The sequence below is a fragment of the Cibotium barometz genome, chromosome 25 (assembly GCF_041138505.1).
Source record: "Cibotium barometz isolate CiBa-2024 chromosome 25, ASM4113850v1, whole genome shotgun sequence".
NCBI lineage: Eukaryota > Viridiplantae > Streptophyta > Polypodiopsida > Cyatheales > Cibotiaceae > Cibotium > Cibotium barometz.
In genome coordinates, this window is record NC_141070.1 from 42,116,682 (window position 1) to 42,141,436 (window position 24,755).

The 24,755-nt window shown below is 42.3% G+C and overlaps 1 protein-coding gene across 1 annotated transcript; it reads right to left on the bottom strand.

Annotated features, from left to right (window-relative positions):
• Positions 1 to 23,039: 23,039 nt before the first annotated feature.
• LOC147624584 (uncharacterized) lies at positions 23,040 to 24,016 on the bottom strand. The gene is made up of 2 exons (XM_086819850.1): positions 23,762 to 24,016; positions 23,040 to 23,633 (listed from the first exon to the last, which is right to left on the bottom strand). The coding sequence occupies exons 1-2, from the start codon at positions 24,014 to 24,016 to the stop codon at positions 23,040 to 23,042; spliced, it is 849 nt and encodes a 282-aa protein (XP_086675976.1).
• Positions 24,017 to 24,755: the final 739 nt, after the last annotated feature.

The following is a 24,755-nucleotide window of genomic DNA, read 5'->3' on the forward strand; positions in this document are numbered from 1 at the left end:
ATTCATTATTCTACATACACATCCACATTCACATTCTTACATCCACATTCACATTCATACATCCACATCCACATCTCATTCGCACATCCACATCCACATTCATACATTCATATCCACATCTCATTCGCACATCCACATCCACATTCACATTCATACATCCACATCCACATCCACATCTCATTCGTACATCCACATCCATATTCACATTCATACATCCACATCCACATTCACATTCATACATCCATTTTCACATCCTCATTCATACATCCATATCCATATTCCACATTCATACATCCACATTCACATTCATACATCCACATCCACATCTCATTCATGCATCCACATCCACATTCACATTCATACATCCACATCCACATCCACATTCACATTCATACATCCACATCCTCATTCGCACATCCACATCCACATTCACATTCATACATCTATTTTCACATCCACATCCACATCCATATCTGCATCCATACATCCATTTCCACATCCACATTCATACATTCACATCCATATCTACATCCATACTTCGTTCATTTTCATCTAACTGATTCATTTCACATCCTCATATCCATTTATAGAATACAAGAGAATTCTTATTTTTGATATAAGATTTCTTTACGCATCTATTTATGCATAAATTTCATTTTAAGGAGAATAACACTTTCGAAACAAAAATCGATCTTTTATGCATCTTCCTATGCATAAATTCATTTTAAATGAAAATGACACTTTTGAATTGAAATTCAATCTTTTATGCTTCTTCTTATGCATAAAATCAAAATAACTCTTTTGAACTAAAAATAGATTTCTTTATGTATCTTTCTATGCATAAAATCAAAATTGATGAAAATAACTCTCTTGAACTAAAAATAGATTTCTTTATGCATCTTTCTATGCATAAAATCAAAATTGATGAGAGTAACACTTTTGGATTAAAATAAATTCTTTATGCATCTTTCCAAGCATAAATCTAATTTAGTAAGAATTACACTTTTAGAATAAATGAATTTCTTTTATGCATCTAATTTATGTATACAATCATTTATGATGAAAATCACACTTTTAATATAAAAAATATCTTTTATGCATATGTTTATGTATACAAATCATTTATGATGAAAATCACACTTTTAATATAAAAATTATATCTTTTATGCATATGTTTATGCATACAAATCATTTATGATAAAAATCACACTTTTAATATAAAAATTATATCTTTTATGCATATGTTTATGCATACAAATCATTTATGAGATGAAAATCACACTTTTAATATAAAAAAATATCTTTTACGCATACAAATCATTTATGATGAAAGTAACACTTTTATAATAATAAAAAATATTCTTTTATGCATAGAAATCAATAATGATAAAAGTAATACTTTTATAATAAAAAAATATTCTTTTATGCATACTTTTATGCATAAAAATCAATATGATGAAAGTAACTCTTTTTGTAATGAAAATTATACTTTTATGCATTATTTTATGCATATAAATCCATAATGAAAAAAGTGACACTTTCATAATAAAAAAATTATCAATAAGTATCTTTCATAGAATTTAATTCTATTGAAAATCATTCTTTTATAAAAATTAATCATTATGCATCTTTCTATGTATGAATGAAAATGACACTTTTAGAATACTCTAACGATGGGGATTACTCTTTTTGATTAATAAAAGATGAAATTTATTTCATAAATTTTCAAAAAATTTCGCCATAACCTCCTTTGTATGGCTGACCATTTTTCAATTTTTAATTCACTAAAATTAATTAGAAGTTCACCAAGAGTATTTAAATCATTCTAGTGTAAATATTTTCTACTTATTTAAGAGAAACATTATGAAAAACTTGATTTTATCCAATAATCAATTATTTAAGATGGTTGGATTTATTGAAGAAGAGAGGGGAATGCCTTTTTTCAATGAGACATAACATCATTTGATTTTAGAGAAGACAAAAATCATAAAAAACCATAAAAGAAATAGAAAAGAGAAGAATCTCCAACTTACATAGATAATTTGAGAGCTTTCGTTTGGCTTAATGGTTTGAGGGTTCTACTCTTGTTTGAAAACAAGAGTGGCCACCAATCTTTTAGAAGAGGGAATGTCAAAAACTAATGAATTATGAGTAAAATTCATTGTTTTTGGCACTTCGGAGAGGTAGGCTAACAGTGTAAAAACACTATTGAGTTTCAACAAAGGGGAAGGCTTCTATTTATAGGAAAAAGTGAGCTTCTAACCAAGCAAACTAATTCTAGAATTTTTCGGATCAGTTTGGTTAATTTTTGACAATTTTTAGGTCAGTTTTGCTCACTTTTTGGATTTAGTTGAAACAGGAGAGAGGAAAGATAAAAATATCTCATTATTTGGGAGTTTAAAACTCATTCAAGCATGTGAAATAGGTGCCTCCTTCATGAGAAAAATTCCCCCATACCGAGGTGTCAAAAATGCATCATTTCATCTAAATATCTCTCTTTTTTAACTACTATTAACCTTGTCCTTAGTCAACTCTTCATCTTATGTGAGTATTTACTCATTTTTGGAGGATTTTCTTTTTATTCTTCTATTTATCTCCTCCCTACATTTGGATGAATCTTATTGGTCCATAAGAACCTTAATTTAAAATTTCGAAAAAATCTTTATCCCCAGGCTAATACCTCTTGAACAGATTATACTTAATTTTTAATGCACCTTCTGAAAATCTTTTTGAGCTTCTGTTTCAGGGGAACTTATTTTAATAAGATGAGATATTTTTCTATCCAAAAATATTTAAAAACTGAATTACCACTCTCTAGAAGATTTTCTTTCTCTAGGCCAAAACTGGTAGAAACAAGATCTTTTATATTTCTGAAGAGGGATTTGACTGCGAGAGAAGATACTGGAATTCCTGAGAGGCTGGGGAGGAATCTTATAGTACTTCAGCGTTTTACATCTACATCACATCTTTCGGACAACAGCCCTCTCTGCTACACATCTTTGGGGACAGCTGCCCTCTCTGCTACACATCGTTGGGACAGCAACCCTCTTTGCTACACATCGTTGGGACAACAGTCCTCTCTACTCATTCGACACTGATCATGCTTCACCTCACATCTGAGGACCTTTGTACTGGTTTTCATTTATCAGTATATACACTCTCACTCATCTATTCCATGCTGTATTGATTTGCTCTGATCTCTCATACATCTGGTCGTTTCATCCTTTTGCCATCACAGGAGGTATAGGTGCAGCTGCAACAGTGACCACTATGGAGGATGACAGCTTAGCAACTTTCTCAGCTTGCCACTTGGTACACTCCTTACCATGCCCCACATGATGGCAAAAGAAACATCGGTTCTCTTCCTGACATCGTTTTCTCTCTGCTGGGGCTGGAGATAACCTCCACTAATACCATCATGGACCTCCTTCTTAACGTCTTTTAATGTTTTGCATCTATGTTGTTCTCACCACTTGAATTACTCTAAGAATCTTTTTTATTATCCTTATTATCCTTCTTGTTCTGTGCTCCCTTATCCAGTTCGAAAGATGATTGTTGTTGATGGGCTTTGGGACATGCCTGGACTTGCTTGGGCTTGCCTCCGTTCAACAGCATCTCTGGCTTCTGAGCTAGAGTCAAAGCCTCATTGTAAGATTGATATCATATGGTAAATCCGATGTTAGTATCCAACCCCTTGAGCAACTGCTTCAACTTTTCTTCCTTGGATTTTCTCAAATGATGTTCCATGGGGATTTGAATAAATTGTTAGCTGCAGAATGATCACACTTGCCATCATACCTACTAAAGTTCGGTTGCACGGATGACAATGGTGGATGGGATGGTGGAGGAACTGGGCAGGTGCCATTTCGGGGAGTTCTTCTATCAAGGTGGCCTATAAAGTCGCCAGCGTCTACCAGTATAAAATGCAGCCTTTACCAAGAGCTTATTGTTGACGATGGTCGACTGTGGAAAGCCAAACACAAGGACGAAGAAGACCAAACGTCCGCTGAACCATCAAGCAGTCTGTAGACAACTTAGAAGCAAGTTTGGGAGCCAATATGCACACACACATCTGCTGAAGGGATGCCGGACTGATGGCAGAATGCTGAAGATAACTTCTGGCTGCCTTGGACTATAGCACACTGAGGATGCTCTGCGCATGCACAAGTCCTGAGACTTAGGCAGCACCCTGAGGGTGCTTTGCTGAAGATATGCATGCACAAATCCTGCGACTTAGCCACACATGTTTACTGCTTTGTTCACTGCTGAATTACGCAAGAGTAAGATGATTTATGAATGGGACTGAGGGCACTTATATACGCACACCCACAACAAGTCAGATGCAGTTCGCCCCTTCATATGCTGTCAGCCTGATGAAATATACCCACAACAGGCTAAAAATGTTGGTTTATGCAAGCACTTTCATACATGTGGCTGCGGGCTTGGCTGCGGGCTTCTACTGTTGACCAACTAGGGCCTCCCCCATGGGCCAACTGGCCCAAGGGCTGGCCGACTGGGCCGAAGGCCCATGGCTGGCCCTTGCCGGCCCTTTGTGATCTTGGGCAACCCTTATGGTAGCCCACCTAAGGCTGGCCCTAAGGCTAAGCCTAAAGCCCTTTGTGCCTAAAGCTTCTACATGCTTGTTAACACTACTACACTAAGATGACCTTACCATTCTCAACAAATACGCACCTGGAAAGGTGTTCTCGCATTGATTTCTATTCACTAGAACTGCTGCAAAACCATTGTTTCTCAATGAACAGGATGGCTCGAGAAAGGTGCTTGTTGGGATGGTATGTAGGGCGAAAGAAGTTGTCATCACTGGCAGAGTTTTCCGGATCGCATGACAACAACGCAGGCCAAAACATGGCAGAGAAGGCATGTGTTGAACACCTGCTGTAAAAAAGCACAACCGTATTACAGTGTTAACCAAGAAATAGGCGCGCACACACGTGCCCAAAACACAAACAGAAAAAGAGTCTTCCAAGGACACACACACACCTAGCGAGATGGAGGAGAGCTGGCGGAGGGTAGCGCGAGAGACAAAAGGAGAGTGGGGGGAGGGTGCAGAGACAGGCGATAGTAGAGCTGGGGGAGGGAGAGAGAGGAAGGGCACAGACATATCTGACCGGAAGAAGGAGAGCCGAGTAGAGGTCGCACAGAGAGACCAAAGGAGGAGGAGGGGAAGTCGCAGAGAGACAGGAGGAGGGAGAGGTCGCAGAGAGACTGGAGGAGTAGGACCTTAGTGTTGCATTAGTTAATGCCACATCAGTGTCAAAGAAATAGGACCTTAGTGTTGCATTAGTTAATGCCACGTCAGTGTCAAAGAAAAATAAATTTGTGTGAATATACACGAAAGAAATTTGTGTGAATATACATAAAAAAATTTGTGTGAATTCAACCAGAAAAGGAATGATGTTGAAGTGGAAGCATGTCTTTACGGCAATATACCCAAAGTGGTTTTTCCTTAACAAAAATCAGACTTCGGGTGATGTTAGCTTTTAAAAAAACTTAAATTTCTTTTATTTCCTACAACAAAAAATATTTTCAACCATAAACTCACTAATTAAGGAAAGAATAGCAAGCTCGTTGAAAAAATCTTGCAGGTTTTGTGCCCACGGGAACGTTGCTTACTGGTCAAGCTGAACCCATGGCCCAAGTTTGAAACCTCCCCATCCTAGATATGGGTATAGTATTACTAGATATATAAGCTCTCAAAAAAATGGTGACTTTTTGTTGACACTAAATTAAAATGGTGTAGATATTACATTGGCTCCAATTCACGTGAGCAAGGGAACTGGAAAGCAAGGTTGCGGCCCAAGAACAAATTCAAGACCTCCTACAAGCGGCCTCGTCGACGAGCAAGGACATGTCATTGACATCAAGCTCTCAACAATAGGTACATAATAGATGGTGGATAAAGAATCCGTGACCCATCTTCTTACAGTGGTGGTGGTAAATGGGCTAATCAACCAGTTGGTCCTCTTGCCGACCTAGTCCATAGCCCCAAAAAGCATCTCTTACCTATCCACATTTGATGAACCTAGGCCTTGATTTCCACCCTATGGTACACATATCTGGATGTCCCAAAACAGGTCCTTCCAACCCATACACGACTTGTATTAACTTAAATGGTGTATTTACAGATAACCTAAGCTAAGGAGCTAGGGTGGATGGTAGGTATCCATAGAAAAGAGAGAGAGAGAGAGAGAGAGACACAGAGACACAGAGAATGCTCAAGGAGAGAAATGTTACACGACTCAATGATAGATTCTATTGATGTGATAGAAGTGATCTTCACTCATCAAGTACAATGCTTTTGTAGCCTTGCAGCCTTATCTTTTGACCCATATAAATGTCACACTAATAAGTGTATGCCACATGGCACACTTACCTTATCCACTCATAAGAATGAGTTTACACACTACTAGCACAATAAGTTAATAACGCTTCTCGAAGCTAGTGGAGTGTCGGTGAAGATTTGCCCTTTTTTGATGGCATTGACAAGCAATTAACACTTGGGCAATCATTTTAGGCTCAAGGGCCACGGCTAAGGGCCCGGAATGGCTTCAATTTGAAGCAAGAGGCTCCAATTTGAAAAGGCCCAAACTTTTGATATTGTTGAAGCCTTAATTTGATGCAAAGGACTCATTTTTGACTATTTTTTAAAAGTCCCAAAAAGTAGTGTATGCACAAGCTCTAATTTGATGAATTTTACTATATTTTTTAAAAAACCCTAATTTTTGTTGTCGTAGCACAATGCAAGTCCACGTGGCTACTGTGGACATTGATGTGGGCAGTGACTGTGATGAGCAACGAGCACATTGGTGTCGGCTGCATGTCACTACCAGTGAGTAGTAGGTCAGGCAGAGGCAAAGTCGCAAATTGCTATAGACGCAGGTGAAAGGTGACGACAGCTGTCAGGCAACAGATGAAAAGCAAATGAGACTACAAATGATGGCAACTGTAGGACAAACAGCAGCTAGGGCAGTTGCTACAAAGGGCAGTGTAGGGCAACGCTAGGCGACACTCGCTGAGAGCAACCCAAGGCAGTGCTAGGTAGGAGCAACGTTGGAAGAGGCAATGGCGGTAGTTACAAAGGTGCTACACAACGGCTCCTGCTCGAAATGGCAGAGATGATGACATTAGGGTTTACACAGGATCGTGTAACAAGGCTCTGATACTATGTTAACTTACATGGTGTATGTAAGATAACCTAAGCTATGGAGCTAGGGTGGATGGTACGTATCCATGGAGGAGAGAGAGAGAGAGAGAGAGAGAAAGAAAGTTGTATTAACGTCTTCAAAAGTCCAAAATGACCTATGAGACCAAAAGGTTACATCATATCCATGAGGTACATCATCTTGGGTACAAAATAGTAATAAAGAAAGATAACAAAAATCTAGAACTATAAAATCTGATCTAGGTACATGAGCAGAGAGCTCTCATATCGCCCTAATACATCCCTCATGGGCTGCTGTGACATGGTGCTCAAGGTGGTAAAATTGAGCTAGCGCGAGAAGGTCCTGCGATGATGGGAGATGCTGGCCCGGATCTTCTTGTGGTGGCATGGCCGTGGGCAAGGGCCATGGGGTCTGGGGCATCAAGCTTTGCATAACTGAGTGGCTCTGTTGAGTGTCACACCTCTCAGCCGAGCTCCTGCACTAGCATATCCTATCCTCTAGTGCGGCTGCCCTAGGCCCATATCTGGCAATCTCCACTCTCAGCCAGTGGGACGAGGTGCGGTTCTGGCCAATCACACATCTCACCCCAAAGGATAGGTGTGTGTCCATGCAGCGTGGGTGGATGATGAACCCATCCTCTATCAGGCATAGGAGGTGATCTCTATAGAAGGCCATCTTCGTTCCCAGTCGATGACTAGGTGAACTCCATCTTCGTTCCCAGTTGATGACTAGGTGAACTCCATGTCCTCTTGAGTATCCAGTCTGACAATGTCCTTCCTGATAACCTCGGGGGGGTCACTATATGTAGAATACCCCTATCGCGTGCGTTCAAGGCCTATATTTTAAATCCCTTATCTGTGAATTTTTTTATCCATATAATATCCCCTTTTCTTTATGAATCTGTAAATTTTTTTGAAAAAATTTTAAATCATACCCTTATGTAAATATATTTCTGTAAGTTTCATAAATTAAAAATATGCTTCTGTTGAACGCACGTGATATTTACATTTTTTTGTGAGTGACCCCCCCGAGCTGATAACCCTGTTCCACTCTATGCGGCTGAGAGCAAATGATGGGGCCTGTATGCTGTACTGGAACGGGGGGAGTGCCTCCATGTGCATACCGTGCATGCCAAACCAAGTGCCTACCTGTGCATACCATCACTCTGTATCTCCCTCAAGTGTCAGCTATCTCGAGGACTCCAGGGCTAGCCAGCGGTACCTATTAAGTGGAAGCTCCCATAGCATGTGCCAGTATCACTGTCTCGAATAGAGCCTCTGTCACACTACCGGTGCAGCCCCCATCTCTGCCTGAGAATGCTCAAGAGAGAGATGTTCCACAACTCAATGATAGATTCTATTGATGTAGTATAAGTGTTCTTCACTCAGCAAGTATAATGCTTTTGTAGGCTTGCAACCTTACCTTTTGACCCATACAAATATCTCACACTAATAAGTGTATGGCACATGGCCCACTTATCTTATCCACTTATAAGAGTGTGTTCACACACAACTAGCATAATAACCCTTTTAGGGGCTCTTCACACACACGCACACACACGCACACACAAGGGTTCACACACGAGAGGGGACACACACATGAGTCTCTAAATCCCAACAACCTCGACACTTGCCTAACAATCGTATATAGCTTGAGTGCATACATGTTGCCATGGCTGACATCCGCTCTTGCATATCTTGGAGCACAAAGGCATGTTATGTGCTTTTACTCCCTTCTTGTGTGGTCCAAGCGGCTGGCCATGCTTAACAGCAATGATGGTAAGTGTGGTCCCCACTTGAGATCTTTTCTCTTCCCTATTGATAGAAGGAAGCCTCCACTTCCAAGAAAGCCTATGCTCTGATACCAATGTAACTCGCGGTGCCCCGAGGACTAGGGCCTTTGAGACACTTGTTGATACCATCAATGCATATTAAGACATTTAAAAATGGCCACAACTTTAACACATATCCATCATCACTTTTTTGCATAAAACATAAAAGCTGAATCAAGTGTCAATTGATCCAAAGGATCAACACAAGACAGCCTTTGCTACTGAAGATGGCATCTTTGCCTATCGTGTTATGCCATTTGGTCTAACAAATGCACCAGCAACCTTTCAGCGGTTAATGAGTCATGTATTCAAGGAGTACCTTAGGCTATTTCTTGAGATCTTCATGGATGATTTATGTGTTCACTCACAAGAGCGTGATGATCATATAGAATACCTTAGACTTGTGTTTCAAAAGTGTCAAGTTTATCGTATATGCTTGAATCCTGACAAGTGCAAATTCATGGTAAGACAAGAGAAAATTTTGGGCCATATTGTTTCTCGCAATGGGATTTCAACAGATATGGATAAAATTGATGTCATTGTCTCGTTACCTCGGCCTATCAACCCTAAAGGTATACAAATATTCATGGGACATTGTGGCTATTATCGTCGATTCATCTACATGTACGTTGTCCTAGCCAGACCATTATATGCTCTTCTTGTAAAGTTTAATTGGACTGACGAGTGTGAGGAATCCTTTGAAAAGTTGAAGCAAGCATTAGTGTCTGCACTCATCTTACGGGCACCAGATTGGAACCAAATCTTTCACGTCCATATTGATGCTTCAAACTTTGCAACTGGATGTATTTTGGCTCAATCGGGAGAACATAATAAGGATTTCCCAATCTCATATGCTAGTCGACAGTTGAACAATGCTGAGAAGAATTATACCACAACAGAAAGAGAAGGTTTGTCCATGATATATGCAGTGAAAAAATTTCGCCATTACCTTTTGGCAAACAAATTTATATTTTTTGTGGACCATCAAGCACTGCTATATTTGGTGAATAAGCCTTGTGCAACTGGAAGGATTGTGAGGTGGTTTGTCATCCTTCTTGAGTTTGATTTTGAAGTGGCAGTCCAAAAAGGAACAACTCATCTTAGGGCAGATCATTTGTCTCGAATCACCTCTGGAGAAGCTCCTGTGGGTGTGGATGACGATATGTTAGATTCAACACTTTTCCTTGTAGAGACAGCTCCTAAATGGTCTGAACCCATCTTAGAAATTTCGACAAGTGGGCAGATACAACTAGCGGGTCCTAATGTGGACCTATGGCGACCATTCAAGTTAATCTCAGGGAGATTATATCGTTAGAGTAATGATGGAGTGTTGCGGCTTATACCTAACCCTGACCAATATGAGGAGATCTTGGATTGGGCCCATGAGGGTATTGGTGGAATCCATGCATCAGCTACTACTTGTGTGCGACGTATAAGTCAGGATGGGCCCATGAGGGTATTGGTGGAATCCATGCATCAGCTACTACTTGTGTGCGACATATAAGTCAGGATGGGCAATGGTGGCCTACCATGCATGCGGATGCTGAAAAATTTGTTCGTAATTGTGCTTCATGTCAAATTCAACAACCAATTCATAATGTCACATTATTCCAAATTTCAACTACACCAAGTTGGAGTAAGTATATTGTGGACTATCTTCAGCATGGTCATACTGATCGAACAATTCCTAAACATCGAAAGTGTGCTATTGAAGTTGAAGTGGCCAAATATATGCTGATAGAGAGCCAACTCTACAAGAGGGGCAAGGATGGCAACTTGCGCATGTGTGTATGTGAAGCTGACTACTTGAAAATCTTGACTCATGCACATGCAGGTGTTGGGGGTGGACACTTTTTGGGCAATACGACAAAACATCCACAAATGTTGAAAATAGAGCTTGCACATGTGACACCGCATAGAGGTCGGAATGGGCCGACCCCCCCCTCTTGGAGTATTTCATTACCCAAGGAGAATAATATCTTATATAAGCTTTGAGTGCCTTACTCTCCCCACGGGAGATGCCAGATTATCCATATACAAATGCCATAACACAACCCAACATGAGGCCACCAAGCCGGAACACAAGTTGTAGAAATGCCGAACCAACAATATAATCCATATACCTCTGTGTGGGTAGTACTGATTCTTCCCCAAAAACCATGGGTCTTCATGCAATAGAGCTGGTACAACAACTACAACTCTCCATTCAGCCGGTATAGGTACAATGGTTGGTACAAAAGGTACAGTGGCTTGTACAGTAGGTACAGTGGCTGGTATAGCCGGTACATCAAGTATAAATATTGGTACAGTAGGTACAATGGTTGGTACAATAGTTATAGTGGCTGTTACAGCAAGTACAATGTTTGGTACAGCCGGTAGAGTGGTTAGTATAGCAGGTACAAGGATTGGTACAACCAGTACAATGGCTGGTACAGTAGATACAGAAAGTACAAGGACTGGTACAACAAGTACAAGTTACAATGGCTAGAAATCATAATAAAATGATTAAATACCCTTGCCTTAAGTATTTCTTCGTGATAGAAGCCTCCAAAATAGTCCCCAACAGTCGGTATTCTTCATGGGCAGCCTTCAAGAGAGAGAGAAAGAGAGTAGCCATCATTAGGGCAGCCTGTAACGGTGGTAGAGGCTAGTGTGCAGCAAGAGAGCCTCTATTAATGAAGAGAGAGGGCTTCAATTTATAGATTTGGGCCTCCCATGAGCTAAAATTGCAAGAGAAGGCTTCAATGACAAGTGGAGAGCCACACAATAGCTGAAGTGACAAGTGTGAAGCCACTTGTCTCACTTTGATCCACTTTCTAACAAGTGTCAGGCCACTTGTCTCACTTTGGTCCACTTTCTTGCCACATGTCCCAATCTAAGAGATGGGTACTTCCATAAACTTTATCTCTAAAAATATCCCAACTGGTAGACATTCTGTCATAGGCACTTTTCCAACTCTTGGTATCTACCCAATTGGAGATGTAATGACGTGAACAGAATTGCCATCGGAGTCGGGCCAAAAATAGCAACTCTCCTAAATTTTAGGAGTGTGGTCCTTTGTATTCTAGGATAGTCCCCCATTCCCAAAGCTTGTACTTTCCAAATATTTAGACATCCTGGAGTCCACCACACCCCTTTCATACTGGGAAATGTCCAGGCTGGTGACATTCGGAGTCCAAGAAACATATGCGTGCAGGCCATGAAACCGTTGGATGATGTACTAGTGTTGCATGGGCCTGTAGATAGGCTATACAGGGTGGACAAGAACCCTAGGGGCCTGTACAAAGACTGTGTGAATGCCACAGGTGGTGGTGTGTAAAGGGGATAGCATATGCGAGGATTTTTCGTGGCATGATGGAGGACCCATGAAGGTTGCTGTACAAACAAAGTACAGGCAGATCCATGTACTGGTCGTGGAGATCATACAGAGTACGCCTGGGTGGCTTGGGCCTCCTCGCGCATAGGCGCAGCCTATGGCCATGTATAGAGGATAGCCAACATTAGAACAACCTACCCAATTTGGAAAAATCATGTGCGCACTCGGCTTTCCGTATCTTTGGGGCTACACCTCGTTAGGTTTTTTTCTTTGGCTTTTTTTGCTTTTTCTTGTTTAGTCTCAATTTGTTGCCTGAGCAATCTGTTTGTTTCCAAGATTGCTTTGAGGAAATCTTCACTGAATTGTGGAAGAATTTCTATGGTGGTGTCTTCTTTGTTGATCTCTCTTTTCATGTCTTCTTTGTAGCTTTCTGAAGAAGTCTCTCCTGACATTGTGAAGGCCTAGGTGGTTTTTCCTGACTATAGCTTTACCATCCATAAGAGTGCTCTCACTTTTGGGTGGGTAAGTTGGGTCACAACCTGCACCTTTTATACCAATGTAGAATGCAATAGGTTGACTATTGTAACACACAACAAAGCCTTCTTTAAACCTGTGAGTTTATGCAATCCACTTTATTTTTAAAAGAGAAGAGTAGAGAGAGAGAAGATGAGAGAGTCCACACTAGATTGGGTCCCAATTACCCACTAAAAGAACCCCCCCCCCACCCCTCCTGCAAGTTGGAATATATGCTTGTATTTCTTTGGAGAAACTTGTATGAATGATGATTGAGGATTGCCCAATGCAAGGACGAGAAAGACTGAAACCAATAGCACTGTAGAAGACTCTATGAAGCCACTTATGCAAATCTAGAACTGATGGTGATATGTACATATGCTGAATGAAGATGAGAGGATCTTCTATGTCGCCTTGGACTGAAGCACGGAGTGCTTGAGGCTGTTTGTATGCTCCAAGAACTCGGGGGATCTCAAGCGCACATGTCCTTGAACTACTTTGTTGAATTCTGAATTATGAAGTGATTTATGACGTGGGTTATGGGCTACTTTTATATGCATTTTTGCTGCTGTCGGTTTAGGAAAAAGGCTGTCAGCCAGTTGCAAATACCCTCGACTTTGAAAATAAGGCATTAAATGCCATTACTTAGCATTAAATGCTACAATGGACATTTTATGCTGGCCAACTTGTTATGGGCTGTTTTTAAATGCATTTTTATTGCTGGTCGGTGGAGGAAAAAGGCTATCAGCTAGTTGCAAATATCCATGACTTTGAAAATGAGGCATTAAATGCTATTGCTTAGCATTAAATGCTATGATGGACATTTTATGCTGGCTAACTTGTTATATGATGTTGGCCGACTGTTTATATGTTGTCCACGCTGTTTATATGCAGGCGGACTATTGTCTATGGGGTGTATGGTGTGTGAACAACACTATGCACAAGGCATTCTCCAATGTGGGGAGCCTTATGGGCTGGCCCATGCCCTAGATAATGCTTACATGCCTAGGCCCTATTTAATGCTTCTACTGCTTCTATGTGACTGACCTAATGCTAGGTTGACTTCTACATGCTTCTACATGATGAATTCTCCAAGTGGGTAAGAGGACTGACACATGTAGACTCTCTAAGGCTTGGTAGATTGACCTACGTAGCTCGTGCCTGACGTGCTTGACATGTACTGGATTGGGGCTCACAACGGGGTCACGGCATATGACAGATAATCCTAAAAAGGTATCAGTATTGTATTATGTTACATATAATGCTGAGCCAGTCTGTTACATAGCACCATAGTGCACGGTGCATGTGAACACATGGGGAGGAGGATGATGTCATGGCATAGAATACGAGCTTAGCACTCAGATCAGTGACTTGTGGCAATTCCATTTTGGCCACTTGAATGTGCATGCGCTACAAACGGGCTTTCCGGGACTAGATGGTGGATGCCTTGCCAGATGTTGGCAACAAGTAGGGACGCTATAGTTCTTGCATCTGTGGGTTGTAAGCAGCACAGGGAATCTTTTCCGAAGCAAGCTTCTAGGCAAGCTTCGAAGCCTTTGGAGTTGGTACACACTAACTTGTGTGGACCTATGTAGACCCCATCCTTGGGAGATTCTTTATATTTTATGCTGCTGCTTGTTTGATGATTGTAGCAGATTCACATGGGTTTATTTCCTTTCCCAGAAGGACCAAGCTTTTGCTCGGTTCAAGGAGTGGCATGTTATGGTGGAGAAAGAGTCTCAACATGGTGGAGAAAGAGTCTGGATTGCAGATAAATAATACTCTTCGGGCTGACAAAGGAGGAAAGTTCTCTTCTAACGCATTTGTGTGGTTTTGTGCGAAACATGGCATTAAGCGGGAGCTGGCCAATACACGTTTGCCTTCAGAGAATGGAGTGGTTGAGAAAAAGAACCGGACTGTGGTGGAGATGGCGAGGACAATGTTGGAGCATCATGATCTTCCTCGTTCACTTGGGGAGAGGCTGTGGCTATAGCTGTCCATATCCTCAACCGATCTCCGACGACTTCAGTACGAAAGAAGCCAGTGGATGCCTCTCAGTATATCAGAAGCTTGTTGGTTCATTGATTTTGTTGTTGCTGAGCACCAGATTGGACTTGAGCTTTCCCGTGGGGTTGTTGAGCTTATTCATGCAGACGCCTTTAAAGACTCATTGGGATGCAGGATTGCAGATCTTGCGGTATTTGCAGGGTACAAAGGATCTTGGACTCTTCTACGACGCTGGAGGAGAAACGAAGGACCGAGTCTGACTCCAAGGCTCGAGTGACTCAGATTGGGGAGGAGATCCAGACACGATGAGATCTACATCAGGCTACGGATTTACCCTTAACTCAAGAGATGTTTCATGGAGTAGCAAGAGGCAGAGTACCGGGCTACTTGTGGTTGCTTGTGAGGTTGTGTGGCTGCAGAGGTTGCTTGGCGAGATTGGGTTTCAACAAAAGGAGCCCATAATCATCAAGTGCGATAACCAGAGCTGCATCACTTTTGCTCGGAACCCGGTCTTCCATGCCCGGACCACAAGCACATATAGATAAAATATCTGTCATCACTAGCCTCGACATTTCCCAGTGTGAAAGGGGTCTAGTGGACTCCAGGATGCCTAAATATTTGGAAAGTACAAGCTTTGGGAATGGGGGATTATCCTAGAATACAAAGGACCACACTCCTAAAATTTAGGAGAGTTGTTATTTTTGGCCCGACTCCGATGGAAATTCTGTTTGCGTCATTACATCTGGAATTGAGCATATACCAAGAGTTGGCAAAGTGCCTATGACAGAATGTCTACCAGTTGGGATATTTTTAGAGATAAAGTTTATGGAAGGACCCATCTCTTAGATTGGGACATGTGGCAAGAAAGTGGACCGCCTAGAAAGTGGATCAAAGTGAGACAAGTGGCCTCACACTTGTCACTTCAACTATTGTGTGGCTCTCCACTTGTCATTGAAGCCTTCTCTTGCAATTTTAGCTCATGGGAGGCCCAAATCTATAAATTGAAGCCCTCTCTCTTCATTAATAGAGGCTCTCTTGCTGCACACTAGCCTCTACCACCACTGTTACAGGCTACCCTAATGATGGCTACTCTCTTTCTCTCTCTCTTGAAGGCTGCCCATGAAGAATACCGGCTATTGGGGACTGCTTTGAAGGCTTCCATCATAAAGAAATACTGAAGGCAAGGGTATTTAATCATTTATTATGATTTCTAGCCGTTGTACTTGTTGTACCAGCCTTTGTACCTATTGTACCAGCCATTGTACTGGCTATACCAGTCCTTGTACTTATTGTACTTGCTCTACCACCCATTGTACTGGCTATACCAACTTCTGTACTTGCTGTACCAGCCAATACCAACTTCTTTACTTGCTGTATCAGCCACTGTACTTGCTGTACTAGTCAATGTACATGTTGTATGAGCATTTGTACTTGATGTACCTGCTGTACCAGCCACTGTACCGGCTGTACCAACCACTGTAACTACTGTACCAGCTGAATGGAGAGTTGTACTTGCTGTACTAGCTCTATTGCATGAAGACCCGTGGTTTTTGGGAAAGAATCAGTACCCAGTGCCGGAGGTATATGGATTATGTTGTTGACTCGGCATTTCTACAGCCTATGTTCCAGCTTGGTTGCCTTGTGTTGGGCTGTGTTATGGCATTTGTATATGGATAATCCGACATCTCCCGTGGGGAGAGTTAAGGCCCTCAAAGCTTGTACATGATATTATTCTCTATACGAGAGAAGTACACCATCTGGGTCCTGCTAAGCCGAAAGCGCCTTGGGAGCCCTATAAGTGGTACTAGGAGAATCTGTATCATTGTTGTGTGTCGTGTTTTTGTCCTTTTTCTAAAATGAAGACTTGCCCTTGGTCTTGTCTTTCTTCTTGGACAAGAAATATTTGGACAGATGTCCTCTCTTCGCACAAGAGAAGCAGCGACTCTGACCTTTCTTTTGAACTGAAGTAAGTGCCTGATCAGAACTGTTAAGAGACACCTTTATCTTACCCTAAGAAACGAGGACGGACTTTTCCTCCAAGAGCAAGGAGCTAAGATCATCAAAATCCAACTGAGTAGATGTGACCTGGCACCTCAAAGATCAAGAAATCACATCATAGTCCGGGGGAAGCTTGGTGTGAGGATAAGTGCAGCCAGTTGAGCAGATAACAAAGCAGCACCCATTGCCAGTAAAACTAGTCATGGATAACCTTGGCCTTCATGAGAGGAACGACTGCATGGAACTGCCTACTGCAAATAACAAACCGTAGAGTTACCCTTGCAAGGTAACTGCCCTCATTGACGAATCTCGAGCAAAGAGATCCTCCAATTTAGACCATACCTGATGAGCACTGGTGAGAGTTTGCACGACCGGTGAGACCTCTGTGATGGTTCGCACAAGCATTGAATACGCCTTCGAATCTTGATTCTCCCAGTCTTGCAATTCCGCAAAGGAATTCATCGAGTTGATCCTGAGTCCACCACCTAGAGTTCTAAAGACGCTCGGGCTTCTTCTCACAACCCTGAATAATATCCCACAAACCCTTGTGGATGAAGCAGATCTACATTTGCAGCTTCCAATGGGCATAGTTGGGTCCTTTCAACATGTCATCCTTGTTCGTACAGGGGGGAGCCATATCCACAGCAACAAAGAACACAAATCTCAGCTCTCTTGAATGCTTTCCAACGAAGCGAGGCACTAGGAACAATCAGCCCCCTTTCAAACCTAAGAGAGAAAGAGGCTTGACAGCACCAAAACAATCCAAGAACCTCCTACCGGAAGGGCAGGGACTCGTGGAGGAAGAAGAAAAATGTAGTGCCACTAGTTTGGCAACATCACATGCAAGAAACTCAACAGTCAACTGATGTTGGAGCAGAGACATTTGTAGAAGAAAACGCAGCAAAGAAGGCTGGTCGACAACAAACAGATGGCTGGCTGGACCAAAAAACACAACAGAATGCAGAAACGCAACCACTGGTTGATGATGATTTGTAGCCAGGAGAAGTAATGGAAGCAAACGCACAGCAAGGTAGAAGAAGACGATGAGCAAATTGCAGAATGATGGAACAGCCGAACCTAAGCGAGTGATACCATGTCGGAGAATATACAGATAGAAGCATAAACATAACAACAATGAGAGCGAGCAAGGAAGAGCAAGGAAGATGGAGAGAGTTGGACAAGATCACCTTTTATAATAGCAACAAGCTTTACAATGGCAATAGCCATCAGAGATGTTGAACAATGTGCACGGGAATGGATTGGTTAAGAGCAATGAGGAGCTGCCTTGTATAGTAGAGTGTGAACCTGACCAACTGCACGATGAAACAGGCCGATAGCTCATGACTAGCTACACAACGGAAAAATATATAAAATACCCAATAAATAGGGTGGCCTCATAACACAAAGATGCACTAATTCTAACAATTGGGGGCCACTTCCCAAGAGGTCACCCATCCCAGTAGTGTTCAGGTCACTGCGCACTTAACCTCCACCACTCTAATCCCTTCCAAGCCACGAAAATTGGTGGAGGAGGGATGATAATGGCCCTAGTCTTTTATTATTTATGTATGATCTCATTATCTATGTAACTATGAATGTGGTATGTAGGCGGCCAGGCCATGACCTTCCAACACCCTCCCTTGGTGGCCAAGACATAGAGTATCCAGAGGCTTTAACGACACTTGGCTTAGAGGTTTGCCTACTCTCAGAGAGATGTCCGCCTGCCAGTGATTACTCTAGGTATAATACACACATTCGGCCTTCATTTAGCTCCATCGAGAAGTCGATCATCCCGCTAACATCCCAACATGCCTTCCCTGGCTTTGATACCCTGTTGGAAATTGGGGGTCACTTCTCGGGAGGTCACCCATCCCAGTAGTGTTCACGCCGCTACGCACTTAACCTCCACCACTCTAATCCCTACCAATCCACAAAAATTGGTGGAGGAGGGATGATAATGGCCCTAGTCTTTTATATTTATGTACGACCTCATTATCCTTGGAACTATGCATGTGGTATGTAGACAGCCAGCAAGCCATGACGTTCCAACAACACAGGTATATGGATTATACTCTTGGCTCGACATTTCAACAGTTTGTGTAGACCGACTAAATTCTATGGTTGCCTCGTGTTGGGCTGTGTTATGGCATTTGTATATGGACAATCGAGCATTTCGTGTGGCGAGAGGAGGGCCCTTAAAGCTTGTACATGATATTTTCTCCTTGGGTAATAAGGGGGATTGGCCCATTTTGGCCTCTATGTGGTGTCAACTGTGCACATCTCTCTTTTACAATTTTGTAGATTAAGTGGCATAATTTTAAGGTTGTGGCCAATTTTAGTGTTTAAGTGCATTAATGGTCAAGTGTCTTACAAAACCCATAGGCCATCTGGAAGTTACATAGAGCACCAAGGCCCAGCCTTGGAGGATCCCGGTGCAGGAGAGTGGCATACCATTGGTCTGAGGCGAGACCACTATCAAACTTCCAGAGCAGAGTTGATGCCAAGAGGTGCTAGTTTGGCGGGCCACAAGAGGATACGTTTTGTCAGTGAACTGTTACAAGCACTTATCTCAGCAATTATCGCCCCTCCTCCCCCCGATTTCCTTTGAGGAGCCTGCCACCCCCGGCCCCTCTTTTTTGGAGATTGTTGCCTTGTCATGATCTTGCTCCAGGCATCCAGATTCCTGCGAGGCCCTCTGACCCTTCAAAGCCTTTGGCGGGCCCAACCTCGAAGCTCCTTCTTCCTCCTTTCTCGCAGGTGGACCCTTCTTCCTTTGAACAAACCCCCCCTGGGGGCCTTGCCGTCCACCTTGCGGGAGCACTTCGACTAGCCACGCCTGACTCGAAGAGGAGGCAATAGGCTAGTTTGGTTCGTAGCTTGATCCACCATTTCACAGAGCAAGTAGCGATGGCTGTCACTACCTCTAAGGTGCATGCTCTCCCTCCAGAGTTGCTTGACACCCCAACCCCCCCAACACCACACCCCTCCCTCGAGTGCTGGAGCAGTTAGTTGACTACAGCTTCTTTCGATTCCTTCTTATTGAGGGAGCCGGTATAGAGAGTGGCATAATTATCTGCTTTCCCCGAAGTGCAGTGCGGAGAACGGATTGTAGTAGAAAGTCGGTGTCTATCGCCATTCACGAGCAGGCCATATAGCTCTCTGTCAGAATGCACAACGAAAATGAAGACAACTGTTGTAGAGAGCAAAACGCAGATGAGAGAGGGAGAGAGAAGCTTTATAAACTTGCTATGTACACTAGAAAATCCCGGAAATGATACAGTGGAAGTGTGGGGGGCCAGGGCCAATTTATATGGCCCCAAGCTGTTTGTCGACCAGCCCATAAATAGCCGACAGTAGCATGGATACTCACGACCAACCAAAAGACCACTTGGCTAGTTAAAAACTAGTCGGCCAGCGTTGAGGCTCAAGTCGGGTAGCATTAGATCAGTTGGCTAGCAGAAGATATAGCCAACATCCCTCCATAGCTAGAAAAAATGGGAAAAAACTATGGAAAGTGAGGAAAAATGGGGAACACCTAAAATAAGCGAGCACACCCACAACAAAGGCCCTGGTGTATACTATACAGACAGGAGATGAGTGCTAACACCCCCTCTCAACTCTTGGATGTGGAACCAACCCAGGGAGCTGGAGTGCTGCCGGAGCATAGCCTGAGGTAGAGACTTCGTGAAGAGGTTCGTCGCATTGTCCTCCGTCAAACAATAAACAAGCAAGATAACACTACCCAAAATCTTCTCATTTGTAACTCGCGAACGGGTGCTCGGGGGACTAGGGCCTTTGACACACTTGTTGATACCATCAATGCATATTAAAACATTTAAACATGGCCACAATCAACATATATCCATCATCACTTTGCATGAAACATAAAAGCTGGACAAAACATCCACAAATGTTGAAAGTGGAGCTTGCACGTGTGACACCGCAGTGTGACACCGCATAGAGGCCGGAGTGGGCCGACCCCCCCTTGGAGTATTTTATTATTGGGTATTTTATATATTTTTCCCTTGTGTAGCTAGTCGTGAGTTGTCAGCATGTTTCATCATGTAGTCGACCAGGTTCACACTCTACTATTTAAGGGAGCTCCTCATTGCTCACTCAACCAATCCATTCCTGTGCACATTGTTTAACACCTCTACTAGCTATTGCCATTGTAAAGCTTGTTGCTATTATAGAAGGTGATCTTGTCCAGCTCTCTCCGTCTTCTTTCCTCTCTCTCAGTATTCCACGAGTTTCCATGGACAGTTTGTATCACCCTAGTGAGATAGCTATATTCATGTTTTCATTCTGTTTTATTTTCCATTCCATGATGAGAGATGCCATGGACATTATTATATCACTTTGGTCTCATAGGCCCATTGGGTCTTTAGTAGATGCTTAATATATCTTTCTTTCTTTCTTTTCTCATTGTTGTTCTGTTTATGCTTCTGCATGTGCATTCTCCAACACCAATTTCCAACACATGTGGGTAATGATTCTTCCCAAAAACTAGGGATCTTCATGCAATAGAGCTAATATAGCAGCTTAAGCTCTCCTTTCAACCAGTACAGTCCCCTCCATTCAGCCTCCATTCAGCCAATACAGCAAGTACATGGGTTGGTACAACAGATACAACCCTCAAATCAGCCAATATAGCCCTCAATTCAGTCGTCAGTACAAGTACATGTGCTGGTACAGTAGGTACAACCCTTAAATCAACATGTGCAACCCTACATTCAGCCGTGGTACAATTCATAGATTAGCTAGAATAGAGAAACTGCAACCATCAAGAGGCTAAAGAAATAAAGAAACCTTCTATAGAGGGAAGTGGAGTGTAGGAACTCTCTACAAGTAGTAGCTGACAAGAATGCGGATAACCAACCATAGTCACATGGGACAAGGGACGGGGACGGGGACGGGGAAGGAAACGGGAACGAGGACGATGAACGGCAAAAGGTAGGGAACGGGGACGGGGGGATGGGGACGGCATATGGAATATGCAATTTATTGACTACAAAGCACACTAATTAAAAGAACATTCATGTTTTTACACTTTGAACTTTCAAGGCATCACTTTAAAGTTTAAAGCGTAGTTGTCAGGTACGAAAAGTTCGATTCGGTACAGTATGTTCAAATTCGGTCCCGGAATGCACCGCTAAATTTTAAAAATAAAAATACGGTGGAGGTACGTCCATTAAAAAATACTTTAAAATATAAATATAGATGCAAAACTTAGAGAAGTTACAACTTATAACTTACCCAAAACATAAAAATTTAGAATGTTGCAACTTGCAAGTTGCATAGAAAATGAAAGTAGAGAAATGTACATGTGACATGTCAAAGAGTCATGAATATACATAAAGTCGCAAAAGTCGGCATGCCGCATGGAAACGTACAAAAATGCAAAAAGCCCATTAACATGTTACATAACAATATACCTGACTAGCTTGACTCATATCGTGCATTGCATGCACCATGCGCAAGTTATTGCGGTAATAGACCAACCGCTCTAAATGTCTGGTGCTCAGTCGATTGCGTAACTTGGTGTGTATAAGTGAGTAGGAACTCCAGTTCCTCTCATATGCACCCGAAGAGCAATCCTACTCCACAAAAAAAATAAACAATGTTTAGGATTCTAGTATCTCTACATAATTTAGTAACTTGGTGCCAAGTGGTTAGTAGTAGTTACCTGCGCGCTAGAATCCTCAAAGTCACTCTTTGTAGGTGAGGTTGTTGCTAAGCAAATGAATCCCACCAAAAGAGAGGCTTCACCATAGAATCCCTCCTCCAACATACTACATTGGCAAATGCAAGGCCCCTCTAATCATTATAGTTGATGAGCTCATGTAAGAACTGAAATTTCCCATTCTCATCATCGGGTAATGCTTTCGATAAGAAAGCATCCCTAACTGAAAGCAACTCTTGATCAGTGAAAAGTGAGAGTGCTTTGTAGGAAGGATGCAACAAAGCAGCAAGGCCATGGATAGGCCTCTTCTCCACGAGTGCCAAGATAGCATTGCATCGAGGAGTAGCCTCAAGGGGATCACTATGAATTTTAAAATAAAGGGGAGAATATCTTAAATGAGAAAAACGAAAGAACAAGTATTTAGATTCAACATTCTATTTTAGTTTATTACTTATTCTTGAAAAGTTGAATCTTATTTACCTTGTTAGCATATACTCCGGATCAAGCTCATCGAGGACTGTTGTGCAAGGTAATCTCGGCAATGGCCTCTCTCATAAAGTGAGTGAGGAGCCCCATAGTAGCCCCCTCCATATCTGTCATGCGTAAAACCCTATGCAAGGGAGTAACCACAATGACTAGGGCACGGACCTGGCGCCAGAACTCCTCTCTCAAGCATAGCCGTTGAATGGCTCTTGCCTCATCGACACGCGAAGATATCTCACCTTGTATCCATTCCTGCCACTCCGGTGAAACCACTGTTACTTGGAGCTTAGGCATGACATTATAAAGACGCTCTAGAAGAAGCCACATGTAGGCAAAGCGCGTCAAGGATGGCTTCTTCATCTCCAAGTCGCTGTTGTGATGGCGGAAGATAGCAACGGCCTTGACTTTTTGACTAAAAAAAGTGACAATTTGAGTGGCTTGTGTCACCACACTCTTCACCCACTCTAACTTGCCTATGTCCTCCATAAGCAAGCCAAGGCAGTGAGAGGCACAAGGAGTCCATACTATGGACTTAAACTCCTCCTCAAGCAAGCGGCCCATCTTGCGGCAATTGGACGCATTGTCCGTAACCACTTGAACCACATTTTTGGGGCCAACCTACAAGGATGATGGATCATGGATGCAATCATGCATGAAAAAGGAAAATAAATAAGACTTGAAAGTTGAGTAAAAGGCAAAGGCTAAACTTTCAAGCTTCAAACTCAAAAATTAAAATTGTATCTTACCTCGATTATGGCTTGTCGAATGTGGCGATAGATGACCTCGCCCGAGGTTTTCTTCCCCGCCTTTCCGGCATACATGGCCCGCAAGAAGAACCTGCCAAGAGGGCAAGATACTAGAATGTTGAGGATGCCCCTCTTCTTTCTATCGGTCCATCCGTCGGAGAGGATGGAACACCCATACTTCACCCATCCCGCTCGGATGGGCTCGAGGGTCTTGTTGATTCTCTCATTTTCTTCATCAAGTGCCTTCAAGTGCATGTCGTTGTAGGTGATACCATGCCTGTGAGATTCCTCCCAGCCTCTCAGGATGTCCAGTATCTTCCCCTGTAATCAAATCCCTCTTCAGAAATATAAAAGATCTTGTTTCTACCAGTTTTGGCCTAGAGAGAGAAAATCTTCTAGAGAGTGGTAATTCAGTTTTTAAATATTTTTGGATGGAAAAATATCTCTTCTTATTAAAATAAGTTCCCCCAAAATAGAAGTTCAAAAAGATTTTCAGAAGGTGCATTAGAAATCAAGTATAATCTGTTCAAAAGGCCTTATCCTAGGGGTCAAGATTTTTTCAAAATTTTAAATTAAGGTTCCTATGGACCAATAAGATTCATCCAAATGTAGGGAGAAGATAAATGAAGAAATAAAAAAAAATCTCCCAAAAATGAGTAAATACTCACATAAGATGAAGAGTTGACTAAGGACAAGGTTAATAGTTAAAAAAGAGAGATATTTAGAAGAAATGATGCATTTTTGACACCTCAGTATGGGGAAATTTCCCTCATGAAGGAGGCGCCTATTTCACATGTGTGGGAGAGTTTTAAACTCCCAAATAATGAGATATTTTTATCTCTCCTCTCTCCTGTTTCAACTAGATCCAAAAAGTGGACTAAACTGACCCAAAAATGGTCAAAAATTGACCAAACTGATCTGAAAAATTCTAGAATCAGTTTGCTTGGTTAGAGGCTCACTTTTTCCTATAAATAGAAGCCTCCCTCTTTGTTGA

Bases quoted from the DNA above. Each gene is read 5' to 3' on its own strand.
- LOC147624584 (XM_086819850.1), bottom strand. From the start codon at position 24,016: ATGCACTTGAAGGCACTTGATGAAGAAAATGAGAGAATCAACAAGACC. The intron at 23,634-23,761 runs GTAAGATACAAT...TCATCCTTGTAG, and splicing joins TTCGACAAGCCATAATCGAG to GTTGGCCCCAAAAATGTGGT.